At 35.6% G+C, this 19,143-nt stretch overlaps 1 protein-coding gene across 1 annotated transcript in view; it reads left to right on the top strand.

Moving 5' to 3' along the window:
* Window positions 1-19,143, top strand: part of DDX10 (DEAD-box helicase 10) — a 155,718-nt gene that overhangs the window by 11,345 nt on the left and 125,230 nt on the right. Inside the window, exons 8-10 of the mRNA XM_039718672.1 lie at window positions 1,070-1,232; window positions 2,476-2,560; window positions 15,178-15,279. Coding sequence (XP_039574606.1) covers window positions 1,070-1,232; window positions 2,476-2,560; window positions 15,178-15,279 — 350 coding nt within the window. The remainder of the gene's footprint in view (window positions 1-1,069; window positions 1,233-2,475; window positions 2,561-15,177; window positions 15,280-19,143) is intronic.

Below are 19,143 nucleotides of genomic sequence, written 5' to 3'. Positions count from 1 at the left end.
TTTTAAATGTGCCTGTTTGAGAAGGTGTGATTGTGAAATAGTACTGGCAAAGGTTTTTCTTACATAGCAAGTAATCCTTCAAATACCTGCTTGTGTAAGTGTCCTGGGACCATTCTGTTGAAGCTATTTGCATGTGTTTGTTTGGCACAGGTATTTGTACCTATAACTACTGCTTGTATCGAGTATTTTACAGTGCAGATATTGCTTGCTAGTGTAATACAAGGCTAGTATTTTACAACAGACCATTTTACAATGGCCTAGTAAATATGCATTGCAATTCTTTCACCTGTGTAAGAGGTTGGTTGCAATGTTTTTGTTGTTCTGCAGCTGACTGGTGAGTACATTGAAATGGTCAGCTGTCCTGTAAAGAAATTCTTGGAGCTGCAGCTGTTCTGCAATATACACAATTTACGTAACTACTTTCTTAAAAAGATGCTAGGTAGCTGCCTGCTGTAAAATAGTGCTGCATCATGGGTACTGTAGGTAAGAGTAAACAGGCTGATTTTATAAGAAAACATGTTGACATTTGAAATAGTAAACTGAGACTGTAGACTGATTTGAGTTGCAAGTATAAAACACAACACCCCTCCAGTACTGTCTAAAAGAAGTGCTTCTGATGGACTTTCATACTTTGGTCCTTTATGTACTGCTGGAGTACTCACATCCCAAGTTGTTCTTGCTGTTACCTACTCTGGTTTCATTTAGGAAATGCTATCAAAAGGCATGGCAGTCTTTTTCCACAGTTGTTTTTGTCTTTTGACCTGGTTGTGTAACAAGGTCTCAACATCTTTTTTTTCCTGATGTGGAGAAAACTTTATTTATTGTTCTTGCTGTTACCTACTCTGGTTTCATTTAGGAAATGCTATCAAAAGGCATGGCAGTCTTTTTTCACAGTTGTTTTTGTCTTTTGACCTGGTTGTGTAATAAGGTCTCAACATCTTTTTTTTTCTGATGTGGAGAAAACTTTATTTAATTTGATGTACAATTTCATTTGCTATATACACTGTATATGATCTTAACATGTTTACCAGTGAATAGTAATTCTTTTCCCCCTTGATTTGTTGGGTAGGTGCAGTATCTGTTCAGAGTGTTCTGTAAGCTTCAGCCTGGTCTTCCTGTCCTGGCACTCCATGGCAAGCAGCAGCAGATGAAGAGAATGGAAGTCTACACTTGTTTTGTTCGGAAAAAGGCAGCAGTGCTTTTTGCTACAGATATCGCAGCTCGTGGCCTGGGTAGGTACCTGCAGCTAAACCTGTTGAGGCTTTATCAGACTCTGAAGACTGACCCAGTTTTTGAAAAATGAAGCTGTAGTTTGCTTAGCTCAAAATAGAGATGCTTCTCAGAGTTCTGCTTTCTTTACTGAAGCAGCCCATTTAGTCTGTTCTTATATTTTCTTTTTATCCCAGAGAAATATGTGGTAGGTAAACAGTGATATATCAGTGATGTATTTGTTTACTACATGTTGTAAGGCAAGATTCCAGCAGTTTTAAGTATTTCTGATATGCTTGCATCCTGTGGGTTATTTCAAAGGATATGAAGAATTGCTAACCTACTGGTATGTGGAAATGGAAACCTGAAATTTTCATGTCTGATAGATGAGTGGCATTGTAGGATTGTATTGATAAGGAGACAGAAAAATAAATGAGGGTAAAATTTTTTTCCTTTTAGTTCTTGGAGGCATTTGAGTATAACACAAGACTTTTCAGGAGTCCAGTCATTCCTTGAGATGGCAAACTCTGTTGTCCAAAATGGGAGGTTTTGTCACTATGTTACAAAAAGAAAGAAGGTGCTCTACAAGCTGAAGTCAGGAATGAAAACTGGTTCTCATACCTTCCATACTGCTGAAACCAGTGACTATCTAATTTGGGTATGGTTAGTTTTGTTTAGAACGTAGGTATAATCCTGGAATACAGTATAGCTGCAGATTTGGTTTCAGTGCAAAGCATGCTGCTGCTGAGCAAGGTGCAGCAGTTAGAAAATGCTTGTTATTAATACCATTCACAGTCAAGGTTGACTTTTGTCAGGCTTGGTCACCTCCTCCCATCTTTAAGGGGGGCTATTGTATTTCTGTATGTGACAGCTGAAGTGATGCAGTCTCACCACAGCTAACTTCAGACCCCAGTGGCATAGCATATTAACAGTGAGGATTAAAAGTGGGTCAGATATTGTTATATAATTGTTAACCATAGAGTGTTTTATCATCTGTGTGACGCAAAGCATGTCTATTCTTGTCAAGTGTGAAATTATGTTCCATTCATTGCACTGTCATAATTTAGGAAGTGAACATACAATTAATTTAACTTTCTTTGATGAAGAGAATGATTGTTTATGTATGCTAATGCATGCAACATTTCAGAGGTTGCACCTAATGTCTGTAAATGGGTCCAAGTGATGGTTCTTACAGGAATTAATGCTCTTGCATAGGGGGGTTTTGAGTCCAGTGAACTTACTTTTTGTATTTTTTTCTTTACACAGATTTTCCTGCAGTGAATTGGGTCATTCAGTTTGATTGTCCAGAAGATGCAAACACATATATCCACAGAGTGGGAAGGACAGCCAGGTTTGTTTTCACTTTTCATTAGTATTTTAATGTTTAAAACAAGATCTCTGTAGGGACAGATCACTGGCTAAAGACTCACTTGAAAAACATTAAGATATAAATTAGAAAGAAAAATGCTGTTATCACTAAGAGACCTTTTTGATTAGTTAGGAGTAGCGATTTGACTTAATAATTTCTTAGGGAGCTTCAGAGAGTTCTTACAGCCGACAAAAATATCCCTTATTATTCCATCTGATTAGGGATGATTAATAGAGGAAATAGAAAACCTTCTTCCCTTGGCAGGATTACCTCAAAGGATGAGTTGAGTGTGTTTGTGGGTGGAAGAGCTTGTTTTGCTGCTGACATTTACAGATAAATAATGTTTTAGACTGTGGATCCAATTTCTTTGTGAAGACTCTTCAAAAGAATGGAACTATTTCTTCTTATTTTATTTTGGGAGGAAGGAATCAAATGTTAATTACAGGTTAAATTTTTAATTTTGTAAGTATTTTGTGGAATTACATACTTATGCATAGCTTTAGTTAAAATATTTGTGGCTAAGCCTTTATGAAGGGAGTTACCCAGATACACTGTTGTAAACCAGGTCCTTCATCTCTGAAGTAGATTTTTAAGTGAAACAGAAGCTGTTACTGCATATAATTCAGGAGATCAAAAACCTCATGCAATTATCTGAAGGATGAAATGTGAGGCCTAGCATTATATCTTGTCTCTAATTTAATTTGTTTGTAGTAGAGCTTGCAATATAGGCAGTTGTCAAACCTAATGAAAGAGCAGTTGCTTAGAATAGGATTTCAACACTAGAAGAATTTGAGATCTGTGTTCCTGGATCAGAAGGCTGTAAATTTTGGTGACTGTACCATGCAAATGCACTTCCAGCACTCGTTCAAAATTTAGATGTTTTAGCCAAGTTTTCATTGTAATTGGTAACATTTCTGCCCCATTCTCTCTCTCTGCTCTCAGTTTTCTGATCTTCTATGGTAGAAGGGAATGATAAATTTTTAAATGACTTTGAAAAAAACCTGTCAATGAACAAAGTAAGTGTTGTATATAATTAGATAAAACATGTAGCTATTTTGCTAATTTAAAATTAGATATAATCTTATGCATACCAATTGAGAGAAAAGGATATAGGCTTGGTTAGAGTTCTGTGATATTTTCTTTTTTCTCTTTCTTTTTTTTAATCCTGTGTGGCTTCTACGGAAGGCTTGTAATTTTGTCTTTATGGCATACTGTCATCATGGAAGCAAAACAATGTGTTTGGCACAATGTTTAATTGGCAGGGTTTAGGATACTGGTTGAGCTGTTTCTGAGCTGTGTCACTCAGTTAAAGCACCTCCCTGGAGTTGTAATCCTCAGGCCTTTTCCCAGTTCTCATTAGGAGCTTGAGAAGAGCAATTTTAACTAAGTTTAGCATGGGGAAACAGCTCTAAAGAGGTGCAAAGTCAAAGAACTCCTCTTTGTCATAATGCTTTTATTCAAATGTCCTCTGAGAGGACTTTAGCTTGGCAACCTTAGGGTCTGTCTTCAGTGGCCTCTTAAGTACAGCCTGCTGTGATTGCTTGAGGGACAGATTTGGACAGACTCTTTGTCATAATGCTTTTATTCAAATGTCCTCTGAGAGGACTTTAGCCTGGCAACCTTAAGGGTCTGTCTTCAGTGCTGTCTGTCTTAAGTACAGCCTGCTGTGATTGCTCGAGGGACAGATTTGGACAGAAATTGGGGCAGGGTGTCTGTCTCAGGGTCTGTGGGCTGTGCTAGATGCCTTACTGGGATGTAGATTGCATTTCCTTCTATGTCAGTTTTTCAGTAGGGAGACCTTATGGAAGTTGGGAGTACATCTGAGCAAGTTGTGTGAGCTGGAGGGTGTTGACTGACAGTGGAAAAGAAAGCTTTTCTGTAGGAAAAACTTCATGGGTATTTTCTGTTTCCTAATCTCATACAAGGATCAGCAGGTTCTGCCTATACTTGGCATTCATTTTGAAGAAACATACAGGCTGTCTTCATCCTTAAGGTAAAAAAGTCCTGGAAGGAAACTTGTTTAGGAAACTTAATAGCATGAAATAAATCTTTGAAAATAAAACAAGGGAGATGTCTAATAATTTTAAGTAAATACTGTGCAATAAGTAAATATGCTAATGCAGGTTTTGATGTGGGTAATTGAGAATGTACTTCTCATTGAAATCTGAGTGTTGAGTAGGAAGCTTCATTTGTTTTCAATAGCTACAGTTCATATGAGAAGCTCGTGTTTCTTCTAGAAACTTGATAAAAATGAACTGAACTGCAATTTAGTAGTCCTCATTAATGAGGTTAGAGATAATTACAAATTTTCATGGGTTATGAGAATATAATTGCATAGAATGAAAGCTAAATTAAATATCTCATCTAATTAAAGGGCTGTGTTAAACTGTAATTAAAACTGGGATGCCAAATACTGTTTACTTTTGAAGTCAAATTATTTTGTGATATGAAAGTAAATATGAAAGGAGAGAAAGTATGTTGGGGAAGGGGCTGGAAAACCTTTGACTAACAATCATGGATATGTTCCCATATACATCTTAAAATTTTGCAAAGCTTGATCTAAGACAAGAGGTAACAGTTTATTTTTAAGTGCATAAGGCCACTGTGTTCCCTAAGAAACATTCCATTTGCATTTTTACTCTGCTGAAGAACATAAATTGCAACTCCTGCATTTTTGATTTATGGTTAAGTAAGAGCAAGAAAATCTGGGTATAGTCCAATAATGCTTTTGCTTTATAGTAGAACTGACATATATTGAGGTTTTTTTATTAATAAACTTAAAAGGTATGCTACAATTAGAGTGACTAGAAGCTGTTTCTTCCATTTGCTTTCAAAGTCTTAAATAGTTCACTGGCAATATCATGGACAGTCCAATAAATACTTAGGTGTTATTTTTGCCACACAATTTCTTAGAAAAGTCAGTGGTTTAAAACACTAGATTGTAGTGTTTCCTGCAGGATTTAGTTTCAGAAACTCTGAATAAGAGCTGTTTGTAGCAATTGCCTGCAAAACTTATTTATTCTGGCTTTTAATTTCTATTGATGCCTTCTGTTCTGTAATCTATGAAACCTACAGCTGAAAGTATTCTTTGATGAATTTTGTGAAAGAAGTTACAGTGCCACTAGGGGACAGCAGAAGATAATAATTTTTGAAGCACTCTTATACTCATTTTTTTCCCCAGCTGTTTTTCCAAACATAATGTCTAAGTTGTATGGCATAAAAAAAGTCTATAGGGATATAGGGATATTTTTCTTCCAGTCATGATTGCATTGGTGAGACAAGACACCAAAAAGTTTATTTTATCTTTTTGTTAATGCCTAACTACCTTAAATTTTGAATGTACCATATTCTGGCAAGTCTCAGTAATTAATTTCTTTCTTTCCTGACATTGCATTTATCCCTCCACTTAACGTTTAATTTTTTTCTTGCTTCAAAAGCGACTATTAAAAACTCCTGCTTGAGTTGAGTGATTTTCATGTCATGAGTCTTTTTTTAAAGGCATTGGCACTGGAATGTTAAACAGAATAAGTATTTTTGTTCTGCAGTTTTTATCTGTGGTATGTCTGGAGCTATGTATGATTTAGGTCTGACTGGTTCAGACTTCTGGTGGTATTTAATCCAGCCTAGTTTGCTAGCTTTCTTAGATGGTTACACTGACTTAGGAAAGTAATTGTAATTTTGTTGTTGTCAATAAACTGTGTGCATGTGGGCATGCTTATTTTCTTTTAGTAAATTATATTTCTGCAAACGAATGGAGCAATAAAACTCCATCTTCCCAAAGCAGAATACTCTGTTACCTGCCATTTTTGTAGTGGCTGGTATGATGATTAGACCAAAAGAGTTATGACTGAGGACTCTTAAGAAGAATGTGTGTTTTGATTCTTTTTGAGTGCTGGAGAACACACATCCCTGTCAAATTATGGACAGGTGAAAGGGACAGGGTAATAGAATAATCTTACTCTGTCATGTAGTATAAGCTTTGAAGCTCAGTAATGCTCACTGGGGCTCTCCTTAAGTAATTGCACATTATATGTGTGAAAGTGAGACTAATAAGCCTTAAGAGTAATGTGACAATAAAGCATTTAAAAATGTGAGTGATTTAATAATATCTTTTTCAATAGTGGAAGCTTGATTTTGGGAAAAATATTTCAGGGATATGTGTCTTGTGTCCTGAATAATGAGGACAGCCAAGATGACAACTCCTTGTTTTGATTATTTTTCTATTTTTATTTTAAGACCCACTGAAACACTTTGAATGTTGTTTAAAAATAAATACTGTATTAAGACCATCTCATATTATATTGCAGTCAAGTCATCATCCTAACTCAAGTTCAGTAAAAATAGCTGCCAGTGGAGGTCACAAGATATTGTTGACACCACATTTAACTTGGAATTCACTTTATTAAATTCTCTAAAATTAAACACTGTATCCTAGCTACATTCTTGACAGTGGCCTCTGATGTTGCATTTGTACTGAGTGGCACTGTGTTATCTGCTAGAATTGGCTTCCTAATGGAATGGTAGGAATGTTCCTGTGCACTGAACGATTAAGTGGCCAAGGTTATTACCTGCTGACATGAAGCTATGCTGTTAGCTGGAATAACAAAATAAATAAGCACATGTATTTTAACTCAGCAGAGTGGACACAGCTGTGGGTAATGGATTGCTTCCAGTGTAGGCTGGAGGAGTCAACAAACTCCCAAGGCCTTTTGAAATCAGTTTATTCCAAGACTAACTTGATAAGATTGGTGAGCCACAAGAACAATAATGATTCTTGTCCATTATTTTTTGTGACTAACACTGGCAAGCAGGGACACTCACCCAGGATGACTGAATGAAGGGGACTGTGGGGAAAATAGAACACAGATGGTTCTCTGAACTTGCCAGTAGGTATAAGTGGGCTACTTTCCAGACAGAAAAAAGATATTAAATGGACAGTGGAAAAGATGATACGAACTGAATCAATTAATCTCTGACTTCATAGCAAAATTTACTGGTAAGTTTTTAGGGATGCTGAACTACGGTCTATTCAGTGGAGAATAGAAGTGATCTAAAGCAAAACAAAAAAAGGAAGCTAGTTCACATTTTGTTATTTAAATATTCTGTGGGATGTCGGACTGTTCACAACCCATGGGAAGAAGCTCCTTTTCCTGGGTGATTTGAGGACTTAGCAGTGAATACTGGCTGGCTGCTGCATTGGGTCAGCTATGAATAGTCAAGACACTTTCTGGTCTCCTGTAACGTTTATTGGGCTGCTTTGGTAGGACTTGCTGTACAGTATAGTTTCAGATTGCAGTGCACAGATCTCTTGTTAAAGATTTGTTGTTTTAAGCAGAAATGCATGTTACAGAAAGAGGCCATTGATCATGTAGATGGGATAGAAATTCCAGTACGCATTTATTTTCTGTGCTCATTTGTCATTTAAAAAAACCCAGCAAATCTGTATTATGAAAGAAACCTGGCAGTGTAGAAGTTATAATAAATGGCAGATAAAACTCTTCCTATTCCTGCCTGGAAAAATACTGTTTTCTTGGTTTGAAGCTTAGATTTCACCAGTCCTCATTATGTCACAAGGCCCAGAAGGTATTATGATTGGAAATAAAAGTTTTTTTGTGAATTGAGCCTGGCATTGGAGACCTAAAACTGTTACTTTGTTTAAGAAATATGTTTAGAAAGAGTGGCTTATATAGTCAAATTTAATGGTTAAGTTTTAAAACAAAGTATGAATTATTGTATTTCTGTAGAAGCCCTTGAGGGTAGATTTGGATGTTAGTTTCTCTTTGTTAAAGGATGGTGTGTGGGTGAACATATTTATTAGTTATGTGTATCAGATTGAAACAGATCTGCTCAGAATAAAACTATCTATTCTGATATGTTTTGGATATATTTTTATAGATGTCTTGCACTTTTTTGTATAATGGAACAATGTAACACAGACAAATGCCTGCATCCATTGAATGCTTTTTCCTTCACTTCAGTAGTTGTTTTTAAAAAAATTGAAAACAGTTTCAAATTTAAATATAAATTATATACTGGAAATAGCAGAACTTGACTCACTCTAACTTTTTTCCTAATCCATCTTGTATTAAGCATGATTGTTAGGTTATTAGCTAATAATTCACTGCTGTTTCTTTCAGTCTTTGCAGGGGCAAGTCTTTGCTAGAGAAACAGGAGTCTGTGCTGCTTTTTGTATTTTGCTCACCAGTTTTTCTGCATGATGAAATTGTCTTGTTCTTGATTCTTTATTGAAACTAAAATTACGTGCAAAGATTTAAGGAGCATTATTTTTGCAAAATCAAGTTGTCGAGATGATTTCTATTCTGAGAAGGTTGTGAATGGTGTATAGTGAATAAATGATTGCCTTACATAGTGAGTAACTTGGCTTCACAGTGGAAGTAATTATTCAGTAGTTTTGTATTTATAGTTTTGCAAGTATGTATGATAAACAAAGGGTCCATTAGAAGAAGAGTGAAAATATATAATTAGAGTGTATCATCATGCACATGCAGAATCAGGCACATTTATTGGGATTGGTTTTGATGCTGTTCTAAATGCTTAACTTACTGACTTAAATGTTTTGAGAAGAGCAGCCTCTTACTCGCTTCTGGAAAATCTCTAGCAGATTTGATCTGGGTGAGAATGAGACTGATGAGCAGTTGATCTGGCATCCCTAGTGCCCAATTTCCTTTCTCTGAAAAGGTTTACTGTGGAGAGTTTCTGCAATGCTAAAGTATCCGAAGGTGGCTTGTTGGCTTGGAATGCAATACTTTTGGAAATGGGCTTTGATTTGAGCTCACAAGTTTTGCAATGATACCTTACTTCCTTCTATGTCTTTGGACAGATGAGATGACAGCATATGTTGATGCTATCCATGCTAGCCCAGTTAGGCTAAAATTAGATCTTTAACCTAGTCAACCTGGTAAAGTTCTATTCAAGTTACAGATTAAAAGAACAAACAAACCCACAAAATACTTGTTTTTGAGTATAGTGGTAAATGTGTGGTGTCCAAAGTATAAAAAAATTATACTTATTTTTCCCGCATGTTCATGTGTGGTAAATATCTTCAAAAACATTATCACTTCCTGTATATTGCATTTTCTGTGATGGGAAATACTCCAGTTCAGGAAACTGTTATGCAAGTATCTTTATATCTGTAACCCTCCTCCTCCAAATTTTATGATTATCTCATCCTCTGTTTTCTCCTTTGCCAGTTTTTAAAATAGATGATTTTTTCTTGCCAAGCAAAGCAGAAATACTGCCTTTAACTCTGGAAATTTGGCATCAACTTATATCTTCTGAAATACAAACGTTAGGGAAACATGTTGTAATACATCTGTTCGAGACAACCTGTATAACATTTCCTGTAAAGTCTGCATATCCATGCACCTTATCCTTACAGTTCCCTTTCCATAACTTTTCTCCTGCTGGATATTTGCTTTTAGAGCAGAATGCTGGTGCCTGATGACCATCATGAAATGGTTCCCATTTCTGTTTTACTCTGTTAGGACCACAATTCATATGTCCCTGACAATTAAAATGTGGTGCATTTGACTGAACTGTATGTTACAATGGTCATGGCAAGGATGTAGAAGTACTCTGAATTAGTTAGGACAAGCTTACGTCTAGCTGCTTGGCCAGGTGGAATTGATTAACGATCAGTATGCTTTCATTTATTGCCTTTGTGATAATAGAAATGTTTCCTTTGATGCCTAGGGGTATATGCAGCCGTTGACTGGATCTGATCAAGGATGGGTTAAGATAGGTTAAAAGTAGGCAACAATTGAGTATCTATTTGGCCTGCATGAAAACCATTTTTTCCTCATCCTGTCTTCACTGGTCTATTGCCATTCTATTTCTTCATGTTTGATACCAGCTGTTGGCTCAGGGTTGGCTGAGGGTGATTTTTAGAAGTTTGAGATAGTTTCTATCATGCTGCAAAAATGATCCTCTTAAATTTTAGTGTTTGGGTGTTTTGTTTTTTTTTTTTTAATCAAGTGAAGCTATTTGGCAACGCTTTGTGTTTCTTTGCTAAGGAAATGGTGTTGTGAACATTTTAAAACCATTTTTCTCAACTTGTAATTAGCCACTACCACATTGTTGTAAGTAATTTATCCCACTTCCTTTTTGTCTGCCTTTGGCACTTGCTCTTGATTGTAGGCATCTTTCTTTTTCTCATCTGCAGTCACTGTAAATATAACCCTTTGCTTTATAGCACTAATGATGATTTTCACAGCTTCCTGCTTGTAAGTCGTGATTGAGTTGCAGAGAAGTTGTTTGCCTTTTTCAAACGTATTGAAGTCAGTAGACTCTAGAAAACAAAGCAGATATGAACTAGAAGTGATTTTTTCCCCCCAAAGACTTTCTGCAAGTAAGATGCAATTTTCCATGGACTTAGAATAAATCATATACCCTTAGAGACTGTTAAGATCACAGTGCAAAGATGAGTCCCTTCTCTGGTTTCTTGATCACCTTGAAGACATGACAGGGTACCATCAATTATTACACAGTCCAAGAAAGTTTGATTACTTTCAGGTTTTTAATTTACTTTTCTTCAGCAGAGTCAAAGCGCATACTTATTGGATAATAAATCACCAGAGTAAATTAGCATTTTAGGACAGATGTTTGGTTTTGGTGATGATGGACAACTTGAAAGCTGCAGTCGGCAAGAATAGGGAGAACTTCTAATATTGTCTCATCTGCAGAAGTCAATGCAGTTTTCATCCTGCTGAAGAATTACAGTAACCAAGGTTATTTCTTCATTGCTTTATCCTCTGTAAAGTTTTAAACATTTTATCTGTGTGCTGAAAATAATTAACAGAGATGTTCCTTTGTTTCCTTTAGTGGAGAACTTTATTCCTGTAGGGATAGTAAGGGGTGTTCTATTCTCCTGTGTTTTAGGCATTGTAATGGAAACAAATTTTGAGCAGGTCTTACTGTTCTTGTTAGTGTTTATGCCAGTTTTTAGTAGCTTGTACTTTCCTAAGTTTGCCAGTATGGAAGATTTTAGTATGAAATATGCATAAGGAACACTTCGGAAAACTGAAATTTTCTATTGAAGCCACTCTTCTCGACATGATCTTTAACACAAATTTTTTCTGATTAGCACATTATGAGTTTGGGGTTTTTTTGAGAAATAAGATAATACTTTGCCCAAGTAAACCTCGTTTTTTATAGGCTGCGTTTTGCTTTCTTTCACCAAACATCCAGTGAACAGATACAAACCTTCCCAGAGGGTATTTAAGAACCTTTGGTTTTTAGCTTTATCAATTCTGTGATGTTTTCATTTTTGTGTTTAGTTCTGAAGAACAGTGTTGTTATTAAACTATTTATTTTAATTAAGTCATGATTATGGTATAAAATGGGCAAAGACTGTTCCTCCGTAATTTCAAATATTTTAAAATTATTGGCATTTAAAAGAGAATGTTTCCAAAGCATGTATGGGAAAGGATTGCACTGCATCAGTAGTTACTGGATGTCTTTCAGTCCTTTAGAATTTCTGAAGACTTAGCTCTGAGAAATATTTTTATGTTGCCTTTTTTTTCCGTAATAGGTAGCAAGAGATGAGAAAGTAGAGGTGCTTGAAAACCTCTCTTTTTCCAGCTCTATATTTTCATGTGATTGTTTCTTTACTTCGCTGTGGTACTACTTTGTCTACATAAGGGCTTTGCAAGACTTAATGTAAACACTGATATAGTTGGTATCCATAGATACCAGATATAATGCTTGGTTTTTTTGGTGAATTACCTATGGAATGTGCCTTTAGCAATGAAGCAATTACTGACTCAGCATACAATGAATTTAGCACTAATAATACAAAATCAACTTTTAAGGGTCAGAGTGAAGGTTTATCTGATCGTGCATCCTCTTTCAGAGCAGCCTCGTGGATACTCGTGGAAAGCTATAAAAACAAAACAAGCATAGAATGGTTTTTCCTCTACTGTATCATTGCAGTTTTTGGTTTTGTGGCTTGTAGAGAGGATATCTGCACTCTCTGCCCTTTGAGTATTTCTTCTTGATTTATATGACACTGGCCTTTCACAGTGTTTTGCACACTGAATAAAATGGATATGATAAAGAAACAATTTCATAATGCCAGCTCAGGCACTCTGGGATAAGAAATACCATCAGCAACAAAACTACACAAATCCATGCCTTTGGCTAACTTTAAGAAATCTGAAAACATCTTTTGTATGTTTATACAGTGCAATCAAGACTTTTCTTGAGAAATGACAAAGATTGCTAGGAGATTTAACAGACACTTTTTGCAGATATCAGATCATTCACGGAGCTCTTGTTGGAGTCCTGTCCTTTCATATCCTCTGCTTTGGAGAGAAAAGCAGAACTGCCTTATTCTGTATTCTTAAATTGGTGAGACTGGTAATGGCAGCCATATGATCTCTGTCTTCCTGTCTGGGAGATAAAAGAGAATATTTTTGTCCTTCTTTCCAACAGTGCTCTGAGAGCTCAGGTTCTTTTGGTGAGTAATTGGCTGTCTTGGTAGTATGATTATCAGTTTTTACAATAAAATACAATGTCCTCTAAGGTTCAGTGGCTTTCCAGGATTTCATTGCTTGTTCAGGTAGTGGTGGCAGTGTCCGACAGGTACCCACCTTGCAGGTATATAATTTGTAATTTGGTTGGGGTTGGAATATATAGAACTTTTGTGAAAGGTGCACTTGGTCCATGTAAGCAAGTTCTTCCCAACCTTAGTTATTATATAAAGGGTGCAAGCATTGCATGGTCAGCTGGGACAACATGCTTGGCAAAGATAACAAATTAAGACAAACATATGTATTGCTTTAGAATTCTTTTTTTGAAAGATTGTATAAGCTGATATTTTTTGTATTGAGAACATTGTAGGTCTACTAATGAAATAGATTTAAATCATTATAGTTTTTGTACAGTACTAAAGTACTCTTTATCAATCCATGTATAATCGTTAAATTTACATGATGTTGGCATGTAACCAAGATTCTTCTCTTATATCAATTTTATTTCCATGTAAAATTTCAAAATCTAGAATGTCAAGCTTAAAATGTCACAATGTAAACATTTGCTAGACATTTATAGATGATCTTCAGAAGTTGGTATCCAAACCCATCATACATAGCATTGAAGAAAAAAAAACCCAGGCATCCAAGAGCATTTTGTTGTGATTTTTCAAATTCATCAAATGAAAGCAGAAAGCTGTAATAAAAGCTGTCAGACTGTTTTAACTGCAGATTTTGTTTCTACTTGCATTGCTTACTGTGCTGTGACAGATAGTGTTTATAGTTTTCAAACAATTCTGCAGTACTGTTTTTGCCAAGTGATAACTGTTTATCCTTGGAGAAATGTGTGCTCCCTGTATTCCACTAGAAATGATTTTTATCAGTTATAATGGTATGATTCATGTTTGGTGTGCCTGACAACATCCTTCTGTGCTCCCTGGCCTCCCTAAAGAAGGGATTTTAAAGCTGCTCTACAGAGCAACTTACCAGTCTTGTTTTGCTTTGTCCCACACATTGCTCGCATCAGTTGGTTATGAGTTGAATTGTGTCCAATTCTGGCATATTTCTGAAATTTAGCTGGATTTTTTTTTGTTTTTGTTTTTTATGAAGGACTGTGCAGTATTTTCTTATCAATCGGTACTTATAGCAATTATTTGTAAATATAAACAAGGAAACACTGTATATGCTACAATAGATACAGACTTAGTGCCTGCAAGCTCATCATTACCCATTTCTTCAGGAGAACTTAAACCAGTTGTGTTGTTTGTTTACTAATGCTATTGGGTACTTTTTTATACATGAACATCCTGAAGTCAGTAAATGTGCCAAAAGCAGGAACTGATATTTTCTTGCACAAAGAGAAAATGCTCAAGAAGATGCTTTAAGCATAAATGAGCTGATTTTTTAATGTCTTTGCTAACCATGTATCTTGAGTAATTACAAGCTCATCTACATTTGATACAGCTGTTAAGTGCACTGAAGAGTGAATGCGAGATACATTCTTATAGGATCAGTGTGATTGTATCTTTTCTTTTGCATCTGGAATCTGCTTCTATAAATGAAAGATCTCCTATTTCTATACTTTTCTTTCTGTGATGTCACTGCGACCTGTTAGCTTTTACTGAACATGTAAGAAGGGGTTGTTATTTGAGACCAAAGCATTTACCCTTTCCCTGTCTTTCCCTGTCTGTGGCTTGCAGGGTATGCAAAGAGAATCAGTTTTTACCAAGTGTTAAACCTTACCTTTTGCAAAATGCTGAATGCAGGTAGCTGGATTTTCTAGTCCTGTAGTCAAAGTACACTTTGATCAAGTGCTGTTTGTTTGCCACTAATACTTCAAACCAAGGGAGGAAAAGATTCACTGGTCTGAATCCATGTCTTAGACCCAGATGTTTAGAAATCCAGGCGTAGTTTTAAAATCAGCTCAAGTAGGGATATTGGCAAGTCACTTAACTGGTTTCGTCCTTTGTTAAGTGAGAGGTTTTGTTCGTTCTTTGGACTGCTTATAAGACATCAAATAGAAATTCTTACTAACTATTGAAAACATCGGCAAAAACTGTAATTTTTTTCATGTTTGCTTGAGGTTTCTTTTTTTTCCCTTTTGATCAGGTACAAAGAAGGTGGTGAAGCTTTGTTGGTATTGCTTCCTTCAGAAGAAAAAGGGATGGTGGAACAGCTGGCACAGAGGAAAGTACCTATCAGTGAAATCAAGTAAGTGGCTAATGGCCTGCCTGTTATTCAACCCTCTTTCTGCAAGAGTAATGTGTGATGAGTCTATGACAATCTTGATAAAGTGCTTTAATTGCCTGAAGCTGGACAAATCAGGGAAATGAATTAGTTTTGGTAGTGTTGTAGAAGGAAAAGACCTTGAGAGGTTACCTATTTTATTGCTGTTCCCAAAGGCAGGATGAGCTGCACAAATCATTCTTATCAGATGCCAATTAATATATTCACAGCTTCCCAAAGAGACCTCATCCCTACTCAACAGTTACTACCATTAACATTTTTTTCTTCAAGTGTCTGATAAGACTTGTAAGTAATTTAAATGAAATATTTCTTCTGTCTTGTGCCAAGAATATATGGAAAGTGATGTATTCTCTTATTCTCTGCAGCTTCTTTTTATGTAATTGAACATGATAATGCTCTTTCTCTTTTGCAGATTAAACAATTTCTTTAATCTGTCCCTGTATGTTTTTATTGCTGTTATCATTTTTGTTTTCTTATCTGTTTTTTCTTTAGTTCTGGACTATTTCTCCAACATATCATAACCTTTCTGAATCAGTTAGTTGAAGGACAGGAAATAAAAGATGGTCATTTTACATACTAAAAAGAGGGTTCCAAGGGAAACCTGTAAGGAGCTATGCTGTCTGTACAAATAGAACTGACTTTGAAGGAGTTGCATATAACAATGCATATAACAATACCAGGTAAAAAAACCAAACAAACAAACAAAACACATTTCCATTTTCTGTTAAATGCAGAGTAATGGATATGTAGAAAACATCAAACCCCTAACTGTAAAAATATTAGAGGAAAAGACCACCACAAAAAAAAATTGATGGTAGTTTCTTATTTAGCAGCTATAGGTAGGAAGGAGTTTATTATTTTCCGAGCCTGTCAGTCAGAGAAAAGGGAATGTGAAGGAAATATGGAAGAAGAATTGAAAAGAAGCCAGAAAATGTGATATCAGCCTGACTCCATTTCTAACACTTAAAAAGTTGAGGTCACACCATGCCAAAAATTGTCAGCAGAGAGAACAGAAATCAGAGAATGATGGCAGGGTAGAAAATCTAAGTTTCTGTATGAGTGGATATGAGCAAAGCTAGGCCTGTTTTACTTTGAAGAACTATGGATTGCATGTGAAGATACAAATATCTAAGCAAAGAAGGGAATTAACTATACCAAATTTCTGTGTAGAACAATTGTTTTTGAGAAGAAATCAAATTAGTATGAAACCTTGGGTGGTTATTTACACCTCATTGCTTAAGCTTCAGGTTTGCTCAAAATTTACAGGTTGACATTTCTTCAGAGAACAGAAAGAATGCATATAGCACTTTCTGGATATGGTTTAGTTTTATTTTTTAGGTATTTTTGTTGTATAGGATATGCCACTTCAAAGGCTCTTCTGAACTGTACTTGTGACTGCTATTTCTGTGTAACAAACTGAGTACACAGCAGCTGGTGAAATAAACTCACCTTTTCTCGTTAAATATGTGTGAAATGCATGTAGGATGTGGATGAACTTCAGACATAAACACTTTTTGCTAAAACAGTGAATTAAGGACTAGAATGCAGTCCAACAACTACTTAATGACAACCCAAACAAAACCTCATCAACTGAATGTGGGTAATACCAGTAAAGGACCTGAAGTCTGACATTTTCTTTTCACTTAAGCATCGTAGTGCTTTAAAATGATCTATTGTACACCACTGCAGTAAATTCTCTTCCCCAACTTCATCTTTTTCCTTCTTAAAATGATAGTTATTGAAGTAATTTATCTTTATTTTATATTCAGTAAATAAATGTCTGATCTCATGCACATTATAAATATTTCTCCTTTCCTGTTTCTTTGTCAGCTAAACTTTTAACTTCGTAAGGAATGGTGTTAATTGTTTGAACAGCTTATCAAAGGAAGTGGTAAAAAAACCTCTTTAGGCTGTATTTATCCATGTAAATAGAAATCCATTTTTTTGTACAGGGATAATAATCCAGTTTTAATAGGGCAAATATTTCACCCCCAATAAATGCACATTATATTTATAATCCAAGTTAGGTGGGCTTCTGGAGAGACGTTAATGGCTGCATCTCCTAACATATTGTTCTTAATGTTCTTAATCTGATGTTACTTAGATGGAAAACTGTTGTTTTTTTTTTTTTAAATAATACTCCAGAAATGCATTCTTGTACCAAGCCACTAGGACATACGTATTATAAATACATTTAAGAAATATTCTTAATTGGAATCATTATTAGAAAAGCCAAGGGTTTTGATTGAGAATATATTTTAACAGCCTGCCCCAAGATCCAGTTTTTCAATTGGCAAAATAAACTTTAATAGAATTTATCACATCATAATGAAGGGGAATGCTTTCTCTTAGAATTGTCTGCCTAGTGTGTTATGATTTAAAAGATGTAGCATTGTCCTTGTAAAAGGCTAACTAAAATCCTTAAAACACTATTCTTGTAATTACTTGTGGATTGCAAACCAATTTAATTCTAGAAGTTTTTAACTGCAGATTTTCTCATGCTGTTTACTTCCAGCCAGTTTCCCAATTAATACAACCCCAGTGTATTTTGTCAGTTTATAAATTGTTTAAGAAGTTGCATGAACCCATGGATCATGTTCCAGGTCTTGTGGTGAAGTCTTCTCATGTTGTTTGTGCTTATTCACCCAATTATAGATTCTTAAGAATTCTAACTTGGGAATTAGAAGATAATGAGGATTGCTCACTGGCAACAGAGTTTAACTGTTCAAGTTTCTGAAATTCATTCTGAAAGCTTTTGTTCTAAAGCCTGTTTCTAAAACGTTGTATATTCAGCTGTTTGTTTGGCTGTTCTTATTAACCTGTTGTCTGGTATAGTGGTCGTAAGAATGCTGTTACTTTTCTTATTTTGTATTTTTTGATTTGCAAACTATTTTTGATGTTGTTTTATTTAATGTAGACAGACCTTTTAAAACAGTTCCATAATTTGAAAGTAGAGAAAGGAAGAATTTTCCTTGATAGCTGTTCAAAGGACTGGGGTTTAGGCTCTTTCCTTTATTTTCAGTTTTAGATCTAAGCTGCTAGTAGAGGTTTTCAGTAAACTAGTTCCTTCTAATTAGCACAAGCTGCCAATTTACAGGTAGTGCTTTTAACCCTACATTGTTCAAAAAGAGCAAGTGCAAAATATGCAATAATAAATACAATATCTTGGAGCATTTAAGTATGGCAAAATGGTACTCTGAAAGTATTGAATGGTTTGTACATTTTTTAAAGGAGTCTATAATCTCCAAGTTTTCCATGCAAGCTCTAAACTGAAATTATTTTTGCTAGTATTTTGAGGTTTACTTTGTTGCATTCAGCTTTGTTGGGTGAAAAGATAAGAGCGGCTTCCTCAGGGGTTACCATAACAGATTTTATGTCTAGAAAATTTTACCAAAGGATGTGCAGGTATATAGATTCCCATGATGTAGTATTGCTTACTTTAATTTTATTGAAATTAAAACATTAAAACATATTGCTGTTTTCCACAGAAAACACCTTAAAAAAGGTGTTTTCTGTGGAAAACAGCAATAACAACAACAAAACAGCTTTTTTCCCTTCTCTTTTCTTTCTCACAGTGGATAATATTTGGATGTGTATTCCACACGTTGATATTATTAATATAGGGAATCTGTTAAAACTCACTGCCTCCCAGTTACCATAGTTACTGTAAGACAATATACACTGGTGTCACTATTCAGTGTGGTTCTACACCTCTGTGTGATCTCCTGGGTGAGCCTTCCTTAGGTGCCAGTCCTTCCCCCTGCCTCCAGCCTTCAGGCTGTCTGGAGTAACCACATTCCACACTGAGAGCACAGAGCAAAACCTGCT

Source organism: Passer montanus, unplaced genomic scaffold (genome assembly GCF_014805655.1).
Source record: "Passer montanus isolate IOZ18808 unplaced genomic scaffold, ASM1480565v1 scaffold4, whole genome shotgun sequence".
Classification (NCBI taxonomy): Eukaryota; Metazoa; Chordata; class Aves; order Passeriformes; family Passeridae; genus Passer; species Passer montanus.
This window is presented reverse-complemented; position numbering and strand designations above follow the sequence as displayed.